At 41.4% G+C, this 23,082-nt stretch overlaps 1 protein-coding gene across 1 annotated transcript; it reads right to left on the reverse strand.

Moving 5' to 3' along the window:
• Nucleotides 1–510: 510 nt before the first annotated feature.
• Nucleotides 511–22,787, reverse strand: LOC110526424 (phosphoinositide 3-kinase adapter protein 1). The gene is made up of 17 exons (XM_036981964.2): nucleotides 22,492–22,787; nucleotides 20,057–20,482; nucleotides 17,781–18,022; nucleotides 17,291–17,435; nucleotides 16,897–17,039; nucleotides 16,215–16,347; nucleotides 12,274–12,470; nucleotides 11,816–12,035; nucleotides 11,636–11,707; nucleotides 11,253–11,501; nucleotides 11,084–11,146; nucleotides 10,783–10,982; nucleotides 10,578–10,650; nucleotides 5,202–5,369; nucleotides 4,647–4,717; nucleotides 4,179–4,285; nucleotides 511–2,038 (listed from the first exon to the last, which is right to left on the reverse strand). The coding sequence occupies exons 1-17, from the start codon at nucleotides 22,547–22,549 to the stop codon at nucleotides 1,924–1,926; spliced, it is 2,682 nt and encodes an 893-aa protein (XP_036837859.1). The 5' UTR covers nucleotides 22,550–22,787; the 3' UTR covers nucleotides 511–1,923.
• Between the last annotated feature and the right edge of the window lie 295 nt (nucleotides 22,788–23,082).

The raw sequence follows: 23,082 nt of genomic DNA on the forward strand, positions 1-23,082 counted from the left end.
CTTGTAAAATGCGTATTGTGAGATGAATTGAATGCATTTGATTAATTGTAGCCTATGAGGTAGTAAGTAGTAAGTTTGGTGAAGATGGTGTTTTTAAAGTGTATTTCTGGTTGAAGGACCACTATGCATAGTGACTCAGGAACAGGTGCAAATGTGATACATTAATACACCATACGTTTAGCTTGTTGGATCCATCTTGGGCTCACTTGTCAATGAAGCTATATGGAAGTGCCAAAAATACACTCAAATGTAAGCGGACAATAGTGTGTTGTGCTGTGCAGGTTGACAATGAAATATACATCAAAGCATCAGACAATTGATAGTGTTACAAAAGAAAGAAAGAAACAAACATCACTCTCTTTTCATACAAAAAAAACGGTGTAAATCATGTACAGAGCGCCATCAAGTGGCTCATATTGTACGTTACATCCACTATGTACAGTGTGCGGTGTAAAACGCGTGTCTGCTGATGGCACTCCTTTCAAGGAAATGAATGTTCATGTCCATGTCTTGTGGTGCGTGCCAAACATGAACTCAAAACTTTTATTTTAAAACAGATTACATAAATGGTTCATCTTTGCATTTGTAAAATCAAAGTTCATTGTGTGATCGTTTGTATAATATAATACAGTGGTACACAATCCACGAACAAGCGTGACAAACAAACATATTCCTTATTTGATCAATTTGTTGAAAACCGTTTACAATTCTAACGCATGTTAGCTATTACGAAATCATTTACACTACCACTGCGTCTATTGTAGGGTTGGAGTCATTAGAATTCAACTCAGTCAATTCAGAAAGTGATTTGAATTTAACATTGAAAAACGTTTGAAATGAATAGCTTCTCCATTTGAGTTTATTTAGAAGTAATTGAAAATAGATGCCTTTTTTCTTATTATGCTTATACAGTCCCACCCCTCAACTGTTCACCAAAAAAGTGACAGGGTGCCGCTTTGTTGTTGTTTGAATCCAATATGTCCCTTTTAAATATGGATTTCAGTTTACTTACCGAATTGACTGACTTGAGGATGACGTTCTATGTGGTTCTGTTCTACACACCCAAACCTTCATGCATGATGTTCATATACAGTGCCTTCCGAAAGTATTCACACCCCTTGACTTTTTCCACATTTTGTTTTGCTACAGCCTGAGTTTAAAATGGATTCCATTTATATTTTGTGTCACCGGCCTAAACACAATACCACATAACGTCAAAGTGGAATTAGGTTTTTAGATAAATGAAAAGCTGCAATGTCTTGAGTCAATCATTTTTCAACCCGTTTGTTATGGCAAGCCTAAATAAGTTCAGGAGTAATAATGTGCTTAACAAGTCACATAATAAGTTGCATGGACTCACTCTGTGTGCAATAATAGTGGTTAACATGATTTCTAAATGACTACCTCATCCCTGTACCCCACACATACCAATGATCTGTAAGGACCCTCAGTCAAGCAGTGAATTTCAAAGACAAAATCAACCAAAAAGACCAGGGAGGTTTTCCAATGGTTTTCTCAAAGAAGTGCACCTATTGGTAGATGGGTTAAAAAAAAAAGACATTGAATATCCCTTTGAGCATGGCGAAGTTATTAAGAGACTTAGAGACTTACCCAGAGATACTCACAGTTGTAATTGCTGCCAAAGGTTATTCTACAAAGTATTGACTCGGGGGTGTGACTACTTATGTAAATGAGATATTTCTGTATTTCCCTTTCAAAACATTTCCAAAAACATGTTTTCGCTTTGTCATTATGGGGTATTGTATGTAGATGGTTAAAAAAAAAGTTGAATTCAGGCGGGAACACAACAACATGTGGAATAAGTCAAGGGGTTTGAATACTGTAAGTAACACTGCCTGATTTGTTCCTGACAGATATTTTAGAGGGCAGTCATTTGAAATGTTATGACAGCAGAACTGTGTGTCATCGTGTTCTCCGGGGTATGAGAGGGGGAGAGTTGTTCCTCTGAGGTGGTCTCTGAGGGAGAGCTCGGGAGGGGTATGCCACGTAACGCTCCTCCAGCAAACTCTCAACAGCCCTAAAAAATATAACAGATAACCACATAGTTACACTTGGCATGACAAATTAAACAGAGATGACCCCCCCCCCCCCCCTGAATTAGCATAATAATACAAAACGCAACAATACGTCGGTTTAAACTAGAGATATCTGTTTTTTTCTTCATTGGATGCGTCTCATTCCACCGCACCCGTCTACGTCGCCCTTCCTTATCTGCAGGCCGGAAGGTGACCGAGCTAAAGAGGTGTTTGTCAGGTCACGAGACATCTCGAAAATGGGTCTTCTCACAAAATCGTCTGTGGCGATCCGAACGGTTCGGCTTACAAACTATTATGGCCCCTCTATGGAAAGATGAGACTCTCACGAACACAATTATGTTTTGTCTTGGGACTCGTCTGAAGTCTGAACAGCTGATCTGCCAACTTCTGTCTGTAGCGTCCGAACTAACTGTGGAGAGGTGGTACACTCACAAACACTTACATGTCGATTGTTTTGCTCTAGGACTCCAACAGGCCTCACGACACTCGTCTGAAGGTACCAGTCGACAAATGAATGGAAGTATATATGGACACTGTTTAGCTATAGGGCCGACACTTCAGAACAAACTTCTGTTGTTCAATGTAGTGAATGTTATTCAATGCGTTTGTATGAGCTACTAGCCAAATACACATTTTCATCACATCATTTTTTACATATTGTTGTGTTATCATTCAAAATCAAATGGCTAAATTATCCTTGGTATGACCTTCTTAAAACAATTCCATATGTTGATGTGAGACAAACAGTATTTCCAGTCATTTCAAAAGAGCGTCAACTTACAGTCAACTGTAAGTGCTGTTACTGTGAAGTGGAAACATCTAGGAGCAGCAATGGCCACACAAGCTCACAGAACGGGACGGCCGAATGCTGCAGTGTGTAGTGCGTACAAATGGTCTGTCCTCGGTTGCGACACTCACTACAGAGTTCCAAACTGCCTCTGGAAGCAACGTCAGCGCAAGAGAAGGTTTCCACGTACTTTTGCTCGTGTAGTGTAGCTGATTGTCTTTCTCACCGCTAGTCCAGTCATTTTCAGCTGCAGTAACTGGATATGCATAAATTATTTTTACATTTCAAAATATAGCCACAACTTCTAGGGTAAAGAATCATGAGAGTGTTTCGTGTAATCATTAGGGTTGGGGTTGGTTTTGTGGTCGGCAATTTGTGATGCTTATCGACTCGGTTTACCCACGTGGTTTTATTTGAGATGCAAGTTGCACGTAACTATCAACATAAATATATTCTGGGCGGTTTCATTACAATTAGGAAGAATAAATGGTAACACTGCTTTTGAATACCCTCTTCAAAATGCCTGTTTAACTCCTTATGAGCAGTGCATCATGTATTATAATGGACAACTTAGGCGCTAATAACTGCTTATAGACATCTATGACTACATTCACACTGCATTTTGACCAAGGCTCTATAATGCAAATGTTCAAATGAATACAGGTGAACATGAAACGAGACATTTAGAATAAGCGTTGTTATGTTAAACTCTTACTCAACATCTATCCCTCTCTCTACCATGTGACACGTTTTTATGTTTGCGCATGAAGAAAATGTCGAACTTGTACATAGCCTATCTTCACACTTCAGGTTTCCTCTCTGAACACACAGTCAGTGGTGGGCCATTATTTCCTCGTTATCGCTTCTGTCATCTAACGTTTACCGCTGCGTGTAGCCGACAGTGTAGAATACTCACTGATATGTTTCTCAAGTGTGCGTGCCTTTTCAATATGTCGTACTCTGAACTGAAACTATTGGTTTGCATAGTACTCTTTGTTGAGCTGTTATCTACAGCATTAATAAATCACATTGTGATATTGTAACATTGGTTGTTATACTGCAATATTAGACCCTCTGTGACCCTAATTGTTTATAATCATCATATTGCTGTAATACCATAAATGGCATGTTTAAGTTGCACTTTGTTGTTGATTTCTGTGAGGAGGAAGTCGCCTTCGCTGTCTATGATGATGTCATATTACTGATTCAATGTTGCCTTTCTAGAAATCCCATATTGCATTACATGCAATATAACATTCTGTAATCAGCTAGTTCCAGTGATCCTGACACAGGAACGTATAAAAAGGCCTCTCTTATCCAGAGAGCGGGCTTACCGGTCTGGGAGTCGTGGTGGGATTCTGGGGGGAGGAGGTAGAGGTGCGGCCTCAGCGGGCCGTGGGGGTAGAGGGAGTGGGGGTAGAGGGAGGAAGTCTGCTGTGTCCTTTCCATGGATCAAATCAATACACAGCATAAGTAATAATCAGGGAATCTACAAAAGCACTGTCGCAGTTGACAGATTGTAATACATTGACAAGAGTGCATAGTAAAGAAGTACATTGTGCCTTCATAAGTATGCTTGTTTTTTTTTCGCAATATGTCAATCACAAATGTACTGTAATGTTTTTTTTTGCGGTTAGTTGATTCCATCGGATTGAATATCTCTCCAGCAACAACATGTATGAATACGAATAAGCTATTTAGCCTTGTTTACTGAATCGTGGATTCACAAAGACAGAAATATACTAAAAGTGTTTTGTGTGAACTGGGCCTTGAAAAGACTTTAAAGAACAGTTTGGTCTCACCTCAAAGTCAGGCTCAGTTCCGCTGCTGTAGCTAATCGTACTATGTGTGCTGAGTCTGTTACTGCCAGTACCTGGGGAAAGTAAAAGTCAAAAATGTAAGCTCAGGAAAGGAAGAAACACTACAAGTAATTGTGAGACAGTTTTTTCAACAAGAGCTTGTGGTGGGTTGCTACGGGCAGCCAAGAGTGCACATTAATAGCTAGAGATGAAAGCCACTTAGAGAGAGGAGCTGAATTGAGCAACAATAATGGGGAGAGTAATATGCTACAGGTTTTCATCTTTTGGACATAATGACCATACGGGATATGGAAATATTCAGAGTTGGTCAGCAAAACGAACGGCCAATTGCGTTTCAGAGTTCATCACTTCTCCAAATGAAAAGTGTATTTCCAAAAGCACTATCTTGGTACTAATACAGATTTTTTTTGATAATAACAATAATATAAACAACATCAAAACGACAAAAAAAGTACCAACTTAGTAATGACGTCGGTTGTCATTTTGTACTACCATTTAGGCTCATAGTGACATTCAAACGACAGAGATGGTACTCACTGGATGTGCTGGAGGTACTGCCAGTCTTCCAGGTGTCTCTCTGGCTTGACCGGATCACAGGAGGGGGTTGGGCAATGACCCGTGGGGTGGGCTCGTACACAGAACACTCCACAGCCATGTTGGCGCCCCAGGGAAGGTTCCTCTGTAGTGGGGCGGTTATCTCCAGACCTCACAGGGTAGAGGCCAGATCAACAATAAGCATCACTCATCAACAATAAGCTAAATATCACACCTTCATTGATGTTACAAAGTACCAGTGGTGACCTGTCATTCAGGGCAGGTGGTTCTGAGCACCAACTGTTTAGCTATTAAAAAAAATATTGTTGTTGCCTGTTTTGCATGTTATTTTGGCATTAGTACTTGTCACATATCAGTTTGCAAACATGGTCTCTTCGTTGCTTTTTTGAGTAAGGCAGCACCAAAATGCAAGTGTTTCAGCCTAGCTCAGTGCTTTCTGTAGTGGTGGGGCAGCCAGCGGAAAATATGGAGCGTAAGTGTTGGTAATGTTGTTCTCTAGTTGCGCCCATGTCACTCATGGAGACACTACGTCACTGCAAAATCTACGGGTAGAGCTCGAAATTTCCAGCCCCTTGGGTGCTGCCATAGAGTTACATTAAGTGCCCATCCAAGAAGCCTAAAGGTCATTGGCTGCAGATAAAATGACGTCAAATCATGTTATATCTACCGTAGCTTTGATTGGACTGATCGTGTGTGATCGGGTGGACGAGTGGCGCAGAGGTCTAAGGTATGGCATCTCAGTGTTAGAGGCATCACGACAGACTCTGGTTCAATTCCAGGCTGTATCACAACTGGCAGTGATCGGGAGTCCCATAAGGCGGCGCACAATTGGCACAACGTCGTCTGGGTTAGGGTTTGGCCGGGGTAGGCCGTCATTGTAAATAAGAATTTGTTCTAAACTGACTTGCCTACTTAAATAAAGGTTACATTTAAAAAATATATATTTCAAAATCTTAGCTCGCAAGCTAGCAGTCATCATCATGAATGAAGTTAATCATCTACTGGCAAATCCTTTTCAATCCTTGTCATATAAAGAGAAATTATAAAGATAAATTAGAGATAAAACGTATCGGTGCTCATCGGCCATTGGACATAAACATTACACAACAAGTTGGAAATCGCAAATTCAATAATGAGTGGTTTGGAAGGAATCAGTGGCTAACTGAAAGCTTTGCAAAGCAATCACTAGCCTGCTATTCAGTGGAGTGGGTTTGTGGTCCAAGTCTGGGTATAAGGGTCTCTTTTCCATGCTTAAAAGGATAATTATTCAACAACATGGGCCAGAAAAGGTTGAATACATTGGCCATACTGTCAATCCAGCATGACTTCAGGCTTCAGTGAGTTTTCCGGGAACTCTGAAAAAAACAAGCCCCGACTGGGAAAATATGGTCATCCAACTCGGAATTCCAAGTCGGGTACTTGGGCCTCTTTCTAGAGATCCGACCTTAAGATCATTGACGTCATGATTCGACCTTGTTTTTTTCAGAGTTCTCAGTTGTCTTGAAAATACCATAAATCCAGAGAATGCCAGACTGTAATGACAAAATTACGAAGGACCGTCCTGTTCAAGTGAGCACATCACAACAAGATGTCCAAAAGTGTCTTGTATGGTGCTGCTTAAATGATGTAATATGCCGGGGAGATATGTATACTATAGCTAAGAAAGTAATACTAAGTGTATGTTGTGTAGTAAACTGTTAGTAACCCATGTGCCTCACCCTAATAATTTGGTCCATTTCCCCCTCATAATTTAGCCTAATGGTCTGACTTGGTGGTGCACTTGTAGCAGCCTTTAGGCACCTTTAAAGACATGTAAAAATTGAATATTGTAAGAGCTTTCAATGTCTGCTTATATGCCCCCTTTATTTACCCTACTGTTTACCCTACTGACTTGGTGTACAGGGAGAATACTGTAAGAACAGCGCATGTTCTGAATTCTGTCTTTGTACATTTCAAAAGTGCTGAACAAATAGTTATATTGACTACATCTGTCCTAGCTCGCTTATTAATGTCTTAATCGAAATAACGGATTGCCTCTTATCCGCTAGTCATCCCCTTATGCCATAGTTTGTACATCTCAATTGTCAGTAGAAACCACATTTGTTTCAGCAAGTCAGCCATATCAGCTACTGCCAGACAAGGGTTAGCTGTTAGCCAGGTGTAGCAGTGGTAAGGATTCACCACATGGTTCTGAAAAGAAAGCTCTGCTTTTGGGGCCATTTTATGTAGGCCCTAACAGTTTGTAGTCACCGTTTGTCACTGTCATAGTGCAATTAATGTATTGTGTGTAGTGGCTTTGCGGGCATCTAACATTACAATTTGTAGTTTGCCCCACCAAGATATACACTGCTCAAAAAAATAAAGGGAACATTAAAATAACACATCCTAGATCTGAATGAATGAAATATTCTTATTAAATACTTTTTTCTTTACATAGTTGAATGTGCTGACAACAAAATCACACAAAAATTATCAATGGAAATCAAATTTATCAACCCATGGAGGTCAGGATTTGGAGTCACACTCAAAATCAAAGTGGAAAACCACACTACAGGCTGATCCAACTTTGATGTAATGTCCTTAAAACAAGTCAAAATTAGGCTCAGTAGTGTGTGTGGCCTCCACGTGCCTGTATGACCTCCCTACAACGCCTGGGCATGCTCCTGATGAGGTGGCGGATGGTCTCCTGAGGGATCTCCTCCCAGACCTGGACTAAAGCATCCACCAACTCCTGGACAGTCTGTGGTGCAACGTGGCGTTGGTGGATGGAGCGAGACATGATGTCCCAGATATGCTCAATTCGATTCAGGTCTGGGGAACGGGCGGGCCAGTCCATAGCATCAATGCCTTCCTCTTGCAGGAACTGCTGATACTCCAGCCACATGAGGTCTAGCATTGTCTTGCATTAGGAGGAACCCAGGGCCAACCACACCAGCATATGGTCTCACAAGGGGTCTAAGGGGTCACAAGGGGTCTCATCTCGGTACCTAATGGCAGTCAGGCTACCTCTGGCGAGCACATGGAGGGCTGTACGGCCCCCCCACATGGAGGGCTATGCGGCCCCCACACCATGACTGACCCACCGCCAAACCGGTCATGCTGGAGGATGTTGCAGGCAGCAGAACGTTCTCCATGGCGTCTCCAGACTGTCACGTCTGTCACATGTGCTCAGTGTTAACCTGCTTTCATCTGTGAAGAGCACAGGGCACCAGTGGCGAATTTGCCAATCTTGGTCTTCTCTGGCAAATGCCAAACATCCTGCACGGTGTTGGGCTGTAAGCACAACCCCCACCTGTGGATGTCGGACCCTCATACCACCCTCATGGAGTCTGTTTCTGACCATTTGAGCAGACACATGCACATTTGTGGCCTGCTGGAGGTCATTTTGCAGGGCTCTGACAGTGCTCCTCCTTGCACAAAGGCGTAGGTAGCGGTCCTGCTGCTGGGTTGTTGCCCTCCTACGGCCTCCTCCACGTCTCCTGATGTACTGGCCTGTCTCCTGGTAGCGCCTCCATGCTCTGGACACTACGCTGACAGACACAGCAAACCTTCTTGCCACATCTCGCATTGATGTGCCATCCTGGATGAGCTGCACTACCTGAGCCACTTGTGTGGGTTGTAGACTCCATCTCATGCTACCACTAGAGTGAAAGCACTGCCAGCATTCAAAAGTGACCAAAACATCAGCCAGGAAGCATAGGAACTGAGAAGTGGTCTGTGGTCCCCATCTGCAGAACCACTCTTTTATTAGGGGTGTCTTGCTAATTGCATATAATTTCCACCTGTCTATTCCATTTGCACAACAGCATGTGACATTTATTGTCAATCAGTGTTGCTTCCTGAGTGGACAGTTTGATTTCACAGAAGTGTGATTGACTTGGAGTTACATTGTGTTGTTTAATTGTTCATTTTATTTTTTTGAGCAGTGTACATGATAAAATAGCCACTGCAAAGTACACTACATGACCAAAAGTATGTGGACATCTGCTCGTCGAACATCTCATTCCAAAATTGTGGTCATTAATATGGAGTTGGTTTCCCCTTTGCTGCCATAATAACCTCCACTCTTCTGAGAAGGCTGTCCACGAGATATTGGAACATTGCTGCAGGGACTTGGTTCCATTCAGCCACAAGAGCATTAGTGAGGTCCGGCACTGATGTTGGGCGATTACTCCTGGCTCGCAGTCGGCATTCCAATTCATCCCAAAGGTGTTCGATGGGGTTGAGGTCAGGGCTGTGTACAAGCCAGTCAAGTTCTTCCACACCGATCTTGATAAACCATTTCTGTATGTACCTCGCTTTGTGCACGGGGACATTGTCATGCTGAAACAGGAACAGGCCTTCCCCAAACTGTTGCCACAAAGTTGGAAGCACAGAATTGTCTAGAATGTCAATGTATGCTGTAGTGTTATCAACCATGAAAAAACAACCCCAGACCATTATTCCTCCTCCACCAAACTTGACAGTTGCCACTTTGCATTCGTGCAGGTAGCGTTCTTCTGGCATCCTCCAAAACCAGATTTGTCCGTTGGACTGCCAGATGGTGAAGCGTGATTCATCACTCCAGAGAACGCATTTCCACTGTTCCATAATTCAATGGCGATGAGATTTATACCACTCCAGCTAACGCTTGGCATTGCCCATGGTGATCTTAGAATTGTGTGCGGGTGCTCAGCCATGGAAACCCATTTCATGAAGCTTCTGTCGAACAGTTCTTGTGCTGATGTTGCTTCCAGAGACAGTTTGGAACTCGGTAGTGAGTGTTGCAACCGAGGACAGAGGATTTTTATGCGCTACGCACTTCAGCACTCGGCTGTCCCGTTCTGTGAGCTTGTGTGGCCTAGCACTTCTCGGCTGAGTCGTTGTTGCTCCTAGATGTTTCTACGTCACGATAACAGCACTTACAGTTGACCGGGGCATCTCTAGCAGGGCCGAAAAGTGCCATCCTATGACATTTCCCTGTTGAAAGTCACTGAGCTCTTCAGTAAGGCCATTCTACTGCCAATGTTTGTCTATGGAGATTGTATGGCTGTGTGCTCGATTTTATATACCTGTCAGCAACGTGTGTGGCTGAAATAGCCAAATCCACAAATTTGAAGGGGTGTCCACGTACTTTTGTAAATATAATGTATTTCCATTTCAGTGTTTTACAGCAACTGCTAAGACGTCATCATGTTTTGTATCAAATATGACCTTTGATGCTGTCTTGTGACCTACAGAATCGTAGGCATAGTCAAATATCAAAATAAACACTTTTCAGTAACCCTGACAAATGAAATGTAATTGCAAATTGAAGTACAAACTATGCTCATCACATGTAGAGACAAAGTGGAGCTAGTAGTCTCCAAATATTCTTACCGATCTCCTTCCCAATCTTCTCCCTCTCTTTGTGGCGTCTGGTGATGCTGCCTCGTAATCTCTTCAAATTTTCCTGTAAAAAAAAAGGAAGTAGTTTTTTCAGGTTGTCGTTGTACACCCAGAGGCTAGGCTTGGTCCACAGAAAAGATCTGTTTCGTGTGTTCTGCCAAGAGATTTGAGTATGAACTATAATCTACTACTGTACCTGTTGATTACGCAGAGACTGAGATCTCCTATCCTGATCAAACTGCCAGGCCTTGAATTCCTTGACAGCATCATCCACACTCAGGACCCCCACCTTCACCTTCTCCTGCAAGGCAATGAGCTGCCTCTGGCCTTGGGTCTTCACCTCAGCATAGGGGTCGTGGGAAGAGGAGGTGGAGGCTCCATCTCTCACAGGCCTCACTGGAGGTTTTGGAGGCACATACATTGTTTACTAATTAGTAGAGAAGATGTGATTCAGGACAAATTAAATAATCTAATCTGCTTTTCAATTTGATACATACCAGTGGACGACTCTGTTTCTCTGAGGTCCGTCTGTGGACTTGATTCTTCTTTTGCTGAAAACACTGTGAATCAAAAATCATTGTTATTCACCTCAACCTAAATTACTTTACACTGGTTTGACAACTCATGCACTAGCTGATACCTTGGGAGAACCCTTTAGCCATCTACCTCTTGAAATGTACGTCTTGGACTCCTCAGGCTCTGAAAATGTTACAGGTCTTGGAATGGGGGCTGGTGGACGGTTGACAATTTCCGGGAGATAGCTTGCACTCTCGTCCAACGTGTCATAGATTTGATCAGAAACACACATGTTGTAAAGTTCTTCGTCCTCAAACCCCTCTGGTTCTTCCACCTGGTCTCCCACCTCTTCATCAGTTGTATCCTCCCCAACTTGGGGCACACCTGCATCAGGTTTACCTAAAAAGAAAAGCCACGTCATTTGTAAAAAAAAGAGAGAGCCAGGATCTGAATATCTAGACTATAAACCATACTTGAGTCCACAAGTCCAATTACAGTACAGTACAGTACAATGCAGTATTTTGCAAATTTACCTTGAAAAAATGTTCTAAGTATGACTTCCTCCGGGTTATGAGACTCTCCTAATGCCTTCTCCATGTCCTCATCTGAGGGAAATAAAATATTCATAGATCTTCAACATCATCATTATCATTAACTCCATCATCATCAAAGATAAATGGTACTTAATGTGATTAGTCATAATTTAGTCATACATAGGTCTTCCCCGGAGTCATGGTTTAACTCGGTCATGGTCTCATAGATGTCTTCTTGGCACCCAGGGTTTAGGGAGTCGTTAATGATGTCTTGAGAAGAGTTGGACATGGTCTCGTAGATGTCTTCTTGACACCCAGGGTTTAGGGAGTCGTTCATGATGTCTTGAGAAGAGTTGGACTCGTACACCTCCTCATCTTCTTCCGCCGTGCCAGCTGTCTCCTACCGAGTAGACATCGTGAACATAGTCTTCACTGAAGATATGTTTTTCAGAAAGCTACAACCATAACATTTACCAGTAGCTTTGCATTCCTTCTTGTGCAATTCATAGTATAAGCATAATGCATTTCCATTTGGTATAGGTGACTGAGCTGGCTGTGGCCATTGACATAATCGAGTTCACACTTCAGAGATGAAAGATAAATACATCACGGAATGAATATACTAACAATGGACTTACCACAAAGTAATCTATGAACTGTCTCAGTTCAGAGAAGCCACTCCTCTCTGCCAGTGTATTTGGGTAATCTCCATTCTTATTCATCACGCTGTAGGCCTGTAAGGCACCTGGACACTGTAGCAGGACTGTTGTCAGCTTCTTCAGCCCGTACTTTGCTGCAAAATGAAGCAGAGTGGGAAGCTCCTCCTTTCGCTGATCTGAGTGACACAAAAAGTCAAATTAATCAATGTCATCTATTCCACTTTTTCTGAACGTTCTTGAGGACTGGAAAACTATCAGTTGAACTTGCAAAAAAGTGAAACGTTGCCAATTCATCTAGTACACATTATTTATTGATCTTTTGGAACTTAGATCACATCCCTGGATGTCAACATATATCAATGGGTGTGGACAACATTTTTGGACCTCCAGATAAGATTTTTGTATATGATTAGATGGGTCGTTCCACACTCTTATAAAAAATGGTTCCATAGGGGCTATTCGGCTGTCCCCATGGGAGAACCCTTTTTGGTTCCAGGTATAACCTTTTTAGTTCCAGGTAGAACTTTTTGGGGTTCCATTCCATTTTTGGGGTTCCCTCTGTGGAAGGGTTCTACATTGGAACCCGAAAGGGTTCTATCTAGAACCAGAAAGGGTTCTACCTAGAACCAAAATGGGTTCGTCAAAGGGCTATCCTATGGGGAGAGTCGAAGAACCCTTTTAGGTACTAGATATAACTTTATTTTGCACGAATCGAGAGCCTTTTGGATAGTGTAATTTTGTCCCCCAAAAATGTCACCTTATTTTAACACTGTTATAAAGAGCACATGTTCAACTTCATGATAACCATGTTTTCCCATCTCCAGAGCTAAAAAAATAAATACAAATCACTATAAAAGGTGAATATTAAAGTAACAGGGTTGACCGTAACAGGGTTGACGATTTCATCTTAATTAAATCAGCCATAACTCCCCTTGTCACTGGGGGGAATGGAAGCTTGTTGTGTGTAATAAGGAGGGGCAATTGAATACAAGCTTAACAAAACATTTGAACTTGTTAAAACATTCCCAGCCTATCTATCTATGGGTAACAGTGTTGTGCTCGACATGCTTAGCTTTCGTCCACAAAACACCAGGAAACAGACAGAAAAAATACACTATTACTTGACTTTTAGATGTTCAATATTTCTTTTAGAAACATTTCTTTAAAAAATACTAGTTTTACCATATTAAAACCAGAGTTCAGTTCAGTTAAAGGATCCACCTTAAACCTGAAGGACAAATGTAAATTAGTCACTAATCACATGGAATAAATAATAATCTTCAGAAATGACTTTGTCAAAGCAACAAAATGAACTAGGGCTTTACAGTGATAGTGAAAACATAGGGACATTTTTTTTGTTAAGTGGGTTAACATTTTCCAAAAAGGTCTAACAAACTTGACATGGGACATACCACAATTGGGATTTTTAAGAGAAAACAAACATTGTATTTTTATGAAAATATACTACTAATGGATTTTTTTTTGCATGGTTTAATTTGAGTGTAGATGAATGTGATCCAACTGTTAAATTGAGTGTTTTGTCAAAATGTACACACATAATGTCACTAGGGCATAAACGGCACACTATTTGTGGAATGGTCCAGATGGCATTTTTTTTATGTCCAGATAAAATTTGGGGATGATAAGTGGCCATGTCCAAGATCACATTTGTGGATGTCCACATAGAACGTTTTGATAGTCATTGACAGGGGCCATGTCCCAGAATATTCATATGTCCCATATGGGATTTTGGGATGATTACAACAGGTGAATGGAAGAGAGAAAGTTTTTTACTAAGTGTCCCATTTATCTAATTTCATAACCATAACCCTAGTCCCCCTAATCTGATTGACTAACTGTCTGCTAAAATGGGTTTAAGTACAGTGCATTCAGAAAGTATTCAGACCTCTTCACTAAAGCAGGAAGTACCAGTGACTCGCTCGGTAAGGAATTGGTTCGATGACGGAGACGCTAAACTACAGGTCTGTTTTGCATATACTGGAATATGTTCCGGGATTCTTCCAATGGCATTGAGGAGTACACAACGTCAGTCACTGGCTTCATCAATAAGTGCATTGATGACGTCATCAATACAGTGACCATACGTACCCCAACCAGAAGCCATGGATTACAGGCAACATACACTCTGAGCTAAAGGGTAGGGCTGCCGCTTTCAAGGAGCGGGGCGCTGAGAAGAAATCCCGTTATACCTTCCGATGAACCATCAACAGGCAAAGCGTCAATACAGGACTAAGATTGAATCGCACTACACCGGCTCTGACGCTCGTCAGATGTGGCAGGGCTTGCAAGCTATTACGAACTACAAAGGGAAGCACAGCCACGAGTTTCCCAGTGACATGAGCCTACCAGACAAGCTAAATAACTTCTATGCCCGCTTTGAGGCAAGCAACACAGAAGCATGCATGAGAGCATCAGCTGCTCCGGACAACTGTGTGATCACGATCTCCGTAGCCGATGTGAGTAAGACCAGGTCAACAAACAGGTCAACATTCACAGACGGATTACCAGGACGTGTACACCCAGCATGCGCTGACCAACTGGCAAGTGTCTTCACTGACATTTTCAACCTGTTCCTGACCGAGTCTGTAATACCAACAAGTTTCAAGCAGATCACCATAGTCCCTGTGCTCAAGAACATCAAGGTAACGTGCCTAAATGACTACAGACCCATAGCACTCACATATGTAGCCATTAAGTTCTTTGAAAGGCTGGTCGTGGATGCTTCAGATTACATGTTTAAAAAATACTCATCACTCTACACACAATACCCCATTGTAACAAAGTCAAAACAGGATTTTAGAATTTTTCGCAAAAGACCCTTTGCTACGTGACTTGAAATTGAGCTTAGGTGGATCCTTTTTCTATTGATTATCCTTGATATGTTTCTACAACATGATTGGAGTCCAGCTTTGGTAAATTCAATTGATTGGACATGATTTGGAAAGGCACACCCCTGTCTATATAAGGTCCCACAGTTGACAGTGCATGTCAGAGCAAAAACCAAGCCGTGAGGTTGAAAGAATTGTCCGTAGGGTGCCGAGACAAGATTGTGTCGAGGCACAGATCTGGGGAAGGGCACAAAAATGTTCTGCAGCATTGAAGGTCCCCAAGAACACAGTGGCCTCCATCATTCTTCAATGGAAGATGAAAACCTGCTCCAGAGTGCTCAGGATCTCAGACTGAGGTGAAGTTTCTCCTTCCAACAGGACAATGACCCTAAGCACACAGCCAAGAGAACACAGGACTGGCTTCAGGACAAGTCTCTGAATGTTCTTGAGTGGCCCGGCCAGAGCCCGGACTTGAACCCGATCGAACATCTCTCTCTGGAGGAACCTGAAAATAGCTGTGCAGCGATGCTCCCCATACAACCTGACAGAGCATGAGATGATCAGCAGAGACGAATGGGAGAAACTCCCCAAATACAGGTGTGCTTGTAGCATGTTACCCAAGAAGACTTGAGGCTGTAATCAATTCCAAATGTGCTTAAACAAAGTACTGTGTAAATGGTCTTAATTCTTATGTAAATATGACATTTATTTACTTATTTTTGTACTTATTTTTCTTCCCAATATTGTGATATCAAACTGGTAGTTACAGTCTTGTCCCATCACTGGGGTGACAGGGTAGCCTAGAGGTTAGAGCGTTGGACTAGTAACCGAAAGGTTGCAAGTTCAAATCCCCAAGCTGACAAGGTACAAATCTGTCGTTCTGCCCCTGAACAGGCAGTTAACCCACTAGGCTGTCATTGAAAATAAGAATTTGTTATTTTTGTTCTTCTGACTTGCCTAGTTAAATAAAGGTAAAAAAATAAACATTTAAATCACTGTAGAACTGCTGATGTGTAGACAAGCAAATGTATCATTCCATTATAATTTCTGTAAAAAAATGTTAACACTTACATGCAGCCATATTGTCTTCCTCTAGCTGTCTGATTCCAAACACATGAAGTCCACTTGCAGGGATCCTGCATTGTAATGAGTCTGTCAGCAAATTGTCAAGTGACTCTGTGGTATTGGATGTTAAATTGAATGCCTAGAAACACAGAAATGAATATTACACGATTAAATTAAATATTATACGTCCAGCATAAAGAATGTAATCAAATATTTTTGGTCTGTGTGAGATCACACCTTCAATGTCATTGAACAATGTCTTAATAAAAATAATAATACAAACACATTCATTTAGAGTTGATGAAAAGTGAATTTGTCAGTATTCAGTATTGTATTTTTAGGTAACAATTTATTTGGACAGTGCTTAACAGACTATTTGCAGTAGCAGTTCAACAGTTCAACTAACTCTCTACGAACCCTAACCCTATCCTAGCCCTAACCCTAACCCTAACCTTAACCCTTAAGTTAACCCTAAACTTAACCCTTACCTTAACCATAGCTCTAACCTTAACCATTACCCTAATCCTTATTCTAAACCTAAATCCTAACTGTAACCTTAGCAAACAGTTGCTTATCTACAGATGGTCACACTATCAACAAACTATCTGTAGAGCACCTACAGATGGACTATCCGGACTATCCAAATAAAGTGTGACCTATTTTTACTCTATACGGAGCTAACTCTCACCTGACACATAAAGTTCAGGGGAGCAGCTGCATGTTCAAGATAACGGCTGATTTCTCCCATGGCTGTGTAGTATGTTACAGGCATCAAACAGACTGGTGAGTCGTTGCTATACAGAGTGAGTGACACCTCTCCTGCTGGCATATCTGGGAAAGATAAATGTTATCTGAGTTAGCGTCCTGTATTTCTACTGTATTTCTACTGTATTTCTACTGTAAGATTGGCTTATCAAATCACTTCAAATGATTCACATTGGTGGAAAAAAATGTCTCACAAAAGGAATGTGATAATGAAATAGAATAATAAGTCAAAGTGAAATAGAAGACTGGGGTAAGTGGTCTAAAAGTTCCGCTGTAGATTTGTGATCGAAGGCCTCTGAAGGTAGTTTTTTACTTACCAGGCGCATTAATACTGATAGTGTATGCATTCTCCAAAATCCCTAGAACCCGTTTTGCAGTTGAATCTTCAGAGGCAAACACCACCTCCATTTTCAACTGGTTGTCCAGTTTATTAGAAAAGATTATAAAAATAGTTGCATGGTCCTGTAAAACAGGTAAAAAAAAAAATTGCATTCTATGCTTAATAAAACTGCCATTGCGAATAAAGTTGTCCTGGGCTGATTACAATTTGAGGGTGATTTGAAGTTGTGCCTTGATATTAATCAATGAATCATTTTTTTTTTTAAATGAACCCAAAATAAACGAAGTAACCAAGAGGCATTGTTGTCCGACACTATACACTCCACAAGCTTTTATACTTATTACAGTATCATGTACCTGTTATGTAAACATTAATCTTTCCTTATGTGGTGCTTTCCAGATTAAATATTTGAACAATGCTCAGTACCATTTCAGAGTTGTCTATATGTATGTTTAAGCGATTCTTACCCCGCATAAAACTCTGTTTGGTTGAACAGTGAGGCAGGTGGGTTGTGTGGGGCTCATTTCCTGGTTTTGGTGGATCTCTGTTCTCACATCGTCATTGTCGTCCTGGACACACTCTGGTTCTGTCACTGACTCTTCCTCTGTCCCCTCAGCTTTGGGGTTCATAACCACAGGGATTTCGCGCTCTGTTTTTGCTTCTGTTTTTGCTGTAGCTTCCGCCTCATGTTCAGCCTCTTCTGTATTACCTTTGAATACAAAGTCAAAATAAAAGCCTATCATCACTTGTTCTCAGTTGAATATGGATAAATGTGTGAATTTAATTAACAAGACTGTAAGTTCACAACTAGAGGGTATGTGATCCTTTGTGAGTATAATACACTAATGGTAAATGACTCATACACTTTAAACAAAGACACAAAAACTCAAACATAAACTCATCAAGTTATTGTATCTCTGAATGTTATGAGAATCTGGCTATATACTTTCACGTTGTGCCCATGGTGAAGGTTTGCTGCTTCCCAAATCAAAAGCCCTGGATTAGCTTTTGATTTGAGGTTGGCGCTAAACTAAAGAGCAAGGCTACCCCACACAGAGCAATCGTAGAAAACCCTGATGCTACGGCCGAAGACAGGAATAAGCACAAGAAGGCCTGCTATGACCTTCGCAGAGTCATCAAACAAACAAAAGGTCAATATAGGAATAAGGTGGAATCATATTACACAGGTTCTGACGCTCGCGGCATGTGGCAGGGGCTAAAATCTATTACGCATTACAGAGGAAGGCCCAACCGTGACCTGCAATCTCAATGTCTCTCCACACTACCCTCACCCACCTAGATAAGAGGAATACCTATGTGAGAATGCTGTTCATTGATTACAGCTCAGCGATCAACACCATTATCCCCTCCAAGCTCGTCACAAAGCTTAGGACTCTGGGTCTGAACACCTCCATCTGCAACTGGATCCTGGACTTCCTGACGGGCCGACCCCAGGTGGTGAGAGTAGGCAACATCACCTCCACCACGCTGACCCGTAACACAGTGGCCCCACAGGGGTGTGTGTTTAGTCCCTTCCTGTACTCCCTGTTCACCCACAACTGTGTGGCCACGCACAACTCCAACACCATTATCAAGTTCGGTGACAACACGCCAGTGGTAAGCTTGATCACCAGCTACGATGAGTCAGCCAACAGGGAGGAGGTCATTGACCTGACTGTGTGGTGCCGGAGCAACAACATCTTCCTCAACGTCAGCAAGACCAATGAGCTGATCGTGGACTACAGGAAACGGGGGGGGGGGGGGGGCACACGACCCCATCCACATCAACGTGGTGGCAGTGCAGCATGTAGACAGCTTCAAGTTTCTCGGTTTTCAAATCACTAAAGACTTAAAGTGGTCCAAATTCACACACAGTCGCAAAGAAGGCACAACAGCGCCTCTTGCCCCTCTGGAGGTTGAAAAAGTTTGGCATGGGCCCTCAAATCCTGTAATGGTTCTACAGCTGGTCCATTGAAAGAATATTGACTGGCTGCTTCACTGCTTGGTATGGCAATAGCACCGCCCTCGATCGCATGGTGCTACAGAGGGTTGTGCGGACAGCCCAGTACATCACTGGGGCTGAGCTCCCTGCCATCCAGGACCTCTATATCAGGCGGTGGGAAAAGAAGTCCCGGAAAATCTTCAAAGACACCAAACACCAAAGCCATAGACTGTTTTATTTTCTGCCACACGGCAAGAGGTATCCCCAAGTAATACGACTGATAGATAAGTAGCTAATAAAATAGCTACACGGACTGAGTTTACCTTGTGTCTTTATCAATCTTTTATTTCAGTATGCACACTCACGCACACTGTCACACCAAGACAAATAAACCCTATCATTAGCTCACTTACAAATAATATGCACATACATTTATACTGACTCTACACACCCGCATACCCACTCCCATACAAGCTGCAGCTACTCTGTTTATCTTATATCCTGTTGCCTAGTCACCTTACCCCTACACATATCTACCGCCATCACTCCAGTATCCCCGCACATGTAAAAATGGTACTGACACTTACTTGACACTTATTTCCAGTATATAGTATGCTAATTTACTTATCATATTCTTATTTATCTTCTTCTAGTAACAGATTGTTATTGATTATTGCATTGTTGGGTTTTTTAGTTTACAAGAAAGGAATTTCACTGGACTTGTGCATGTGGCAATAGAACTTGAAACTTGAGACAAAGTTAGGCAGAACAACAGCATGGGTATTATAAAGGCGAACATACAGTCAGCGATAGATTCTAGAATGGTGGAGATGTAAAGAGCAGGTTCGTCTTCAGCATACAGTTTTCTCCAGCTCTGCCAGTTTTCAAACCATTCAGTGGGCACGTCATCGCCCGACATCCCACACAACAGCGCCACCACTCTGTGTGGAGGATGAAGGAGTCTCTGAAAAGTTCCCAGGACTTCAGGGTCATTTAGAATGTCCAGGATTGCTGTTGTCAGCAGCAGCACGATGCATTTACTATTATAGAAAATGTTGAGTTCGCATCCATGTAGCTGGTCAGCACTGTCAACTGCATACAATACGATAGACCTTTTGGGAAACTTGCGTGACGACTTCAAGATCTTCTGCAGATATGTAGCCCATTCCTGAGCCTCGCTAGAATGGACAATCAACAGCTCACACATGTAGTGGAATCCAGACATTGCTGGAAGACAGAAAAATGATGGGATTTAACATCTTATCAATTAATTATCTAAAAAACAATTGAATTGTTTATGTACAGTGGGGTCTGAAATGATTGACTCCCTTGATAAAGATGAGCAAAAATGACTATAAGATAAATAATTCAAATGCTGAGCTTTATTGTATGCACATTTTTTTTTACATGTAATTATTTTATACTAGTACAATTGCTCAGAGAAAGAGATTTTGTTTAAAAAGCAATACATTTTTGGCACCAAGCCTTTTCTTAAAATGTAAGCGTTTGACGCCATTTCCTTAGTTCACAGTAGGGCCATTATAGGGCCTTTTTTTTGCTGACAATTTTGCAGAAATACGTTCTTCAACATGTGAACTTTCAAATGCCTTAATTACAAATATGAATACAAATGTTCAATTATGAGCCTAGTTTAGCCAAGGAGAAAGCACTGAGCTATGTAGGGAGAAAGGCAGGATCCGTGATTGGCTGAGACAACGGAGGGCAATAATAGAGGGACTACTTTCTGGAGGACAATGCCATGCCGACTCATGTGTTTACATGTGAATTCTTAAAGAGATGGAAAACGCTCGGGCTTGTGAACGTGGTGAACATTGATGAATGGGAGTAAACAAAGACGATTTCTCCAGAAAGTGTGAAAGTCAATAATTTATTTTTTCTGCTACTTGTCCCTAAAGTGGGATAACAAGTTTATCAAATTTCAAATGAGCATCATTTCCTCATGCAGTCCTCCCAACTGTGTATCATATACCATTTTGAAGCTCAGAGTCTGTACTTTTTTTTTTTTTTTTTAATGTTTTAAAGCCAATCTTGAAAATTTGACATCGGCTCACCTTTCTGAATTCAGTCACAAATGTTTTATGAGTTGGAGAACACATTGGGAAGGAGCTTAGGCCATTTCTCCGGACAGAATCCTTCCAGATCCTTGATATCCTTCGTCTGAGCCTATCTTTATCAAGGGTGTCAATAATTTAGGACAGTGTATAACTGTACTTAACACCTAAATTCATACATCAAATTATATTAATAGATTTATTTTTTCTCTCTTAAGTTATTTGAGAAAAAGAAAAGTCAAGGTATTAATGCTGGGATTATGCTTAATGTTGCACAGAAACTGTACACGATACCAGGTGTCCAAAACAGCCCGAGCTATGCGATTTCAAGGTTGCTGTGGTTAAAGAATGAATAGGCATGCTGTTTGAGATGTCAGCACTGAGTACAGTCAATAAGTAGCTGAGCAAACACTGACCAGAGTCAACATTGGTCCGGGTAATTTGTTGTAACTCATTACTTTACTTAATCAAGCCAAGTTCACCCTTGTAAAACCTAAAAGGAGGGAGATACTACAGTGTCTAGTACAGTATTATCCAGTATACCACGAAATTCTAAAGTAAGCACTATATGATCAAGGAATATTACAGTGTGTAGTGTAGTATTCTCCAGTATACTACGAAATTCTAAAGTAAGCACTACATGATCAAGGGATACTACATTGTGGAGTAGAGGATTCTATAGTATATTAGTTTTCTACAGAATTCTATAGAGTTTTATAGTATGCACTATAGTATTCTATCGTAAAATATAGTATTTTTTTAAAACGTGGGTTAACCCCAATCCTAAATGTGCTTCAATCATACTGTACAGACATTGTTTTTGCAAAGATATTGCTGAGATCACATGCAAAAACGTGTCACCAATGCAGTTGCCAACTATAACTGCAGGAAGAGTAAAACACTAACTTCCTTATTTCTAAACCAAATCTGTCAATGGTCTTACATTATACATCAGTCCAAAAAAAAATCCATTGCAGTTTTAGGTAGATGTCATATTGAAGTTTCTTAATGAAAACGTTAAATTCTTTAAAACCATGAGTGTGGAGTGAGAGCTTATAGTATTGCTTTAGTTTGTAGAATTTGAAACATTTTGTATTTTATTGTCAGGCTAACGTCAGACAAAAAACAAATAAAGAAGTGTAAGACGTCAAACAAACCTCTTACCTGATTCTGAGGGTGAGACAACTCCATCCATAATTGTGACGTTTGAGAACGGTTGCATCAACTCACCCCACAGCACAAAGCATCTGCCCTTTTTTGAAAGGCTCGTCTTACTTTTTGGAGTTAAAGCCTTTCTTTCTACCCCACAGAATTTAGACTCTTCTCATGAACAGCTTTCGCCAAATAACTCCCCTGCACTGTCATAGTAATAGAAACAGTTTGTTTCCTGCTTATTGGGTGACACTCTGTCACTTCCTTTAAAACAGATGTGACATGTGAGACCTGCCCCTGCGATAAGTGTGAGGGAAATTCAGTTTATTGTATCGTGTTATCATCGGTGTCGACATGATCTAGTGCTTGTGACATGTTTTACATAAGTTCTCTCTTCTCACAAAGTTTGGTTTCTGACTACTAAAACTAAAACAAACCTCAAGTCAAACCAATGACAGAGCAAACATACCAAGACAACAAAGCAGTCATTGTATCTTGTATTTTCCACCCACCCACCCACACACACCCCCACACACACACACACACACACACCTGATAGTTGTCACATTATCCTTTTTTCACTTCCTTACACAGTGTGTGTGT

The sequence above is a fragment of the Oncorhynchus mykiss genome, chromosome 1 (genome assembly GCF_057628025.1).
Source record: "Oncorhynchus mykiss isolate SJ-2025 chromosome 1, ASM5762802v1, whole genome shotgun sequence".
NCBI classification, from domain to species: Eukaryota; Metazoa; Chordata; class Actinopteri; order Salmoniformes; family Salmonidae; genus Oncorhynchus; species Oncorhynchus mykiss.

Coding starts and splice junctions, on each gene's coding strand:
- LOC110526424 (XM_036981964.2), bottom strand. CDS start 22,549: ATGCAACCGTTCTCAAACGTCACAATTATGGATGGAGTTGTCTCACCC. Junction 17,436..17,780: donor CAAACAGAGTTTTATGCGGG/GTAAGAATCGCT, acceptor CCTGTTTTACAG/GACCATGCAACTATTTTTAT. Junction 10,651..10,782: donor AGTCTCTGCGTAATCAACAG/GTACAGTAGTAG, acceptor TTTTTTTTACAG/GAAAATTTGAAGAGATTACG.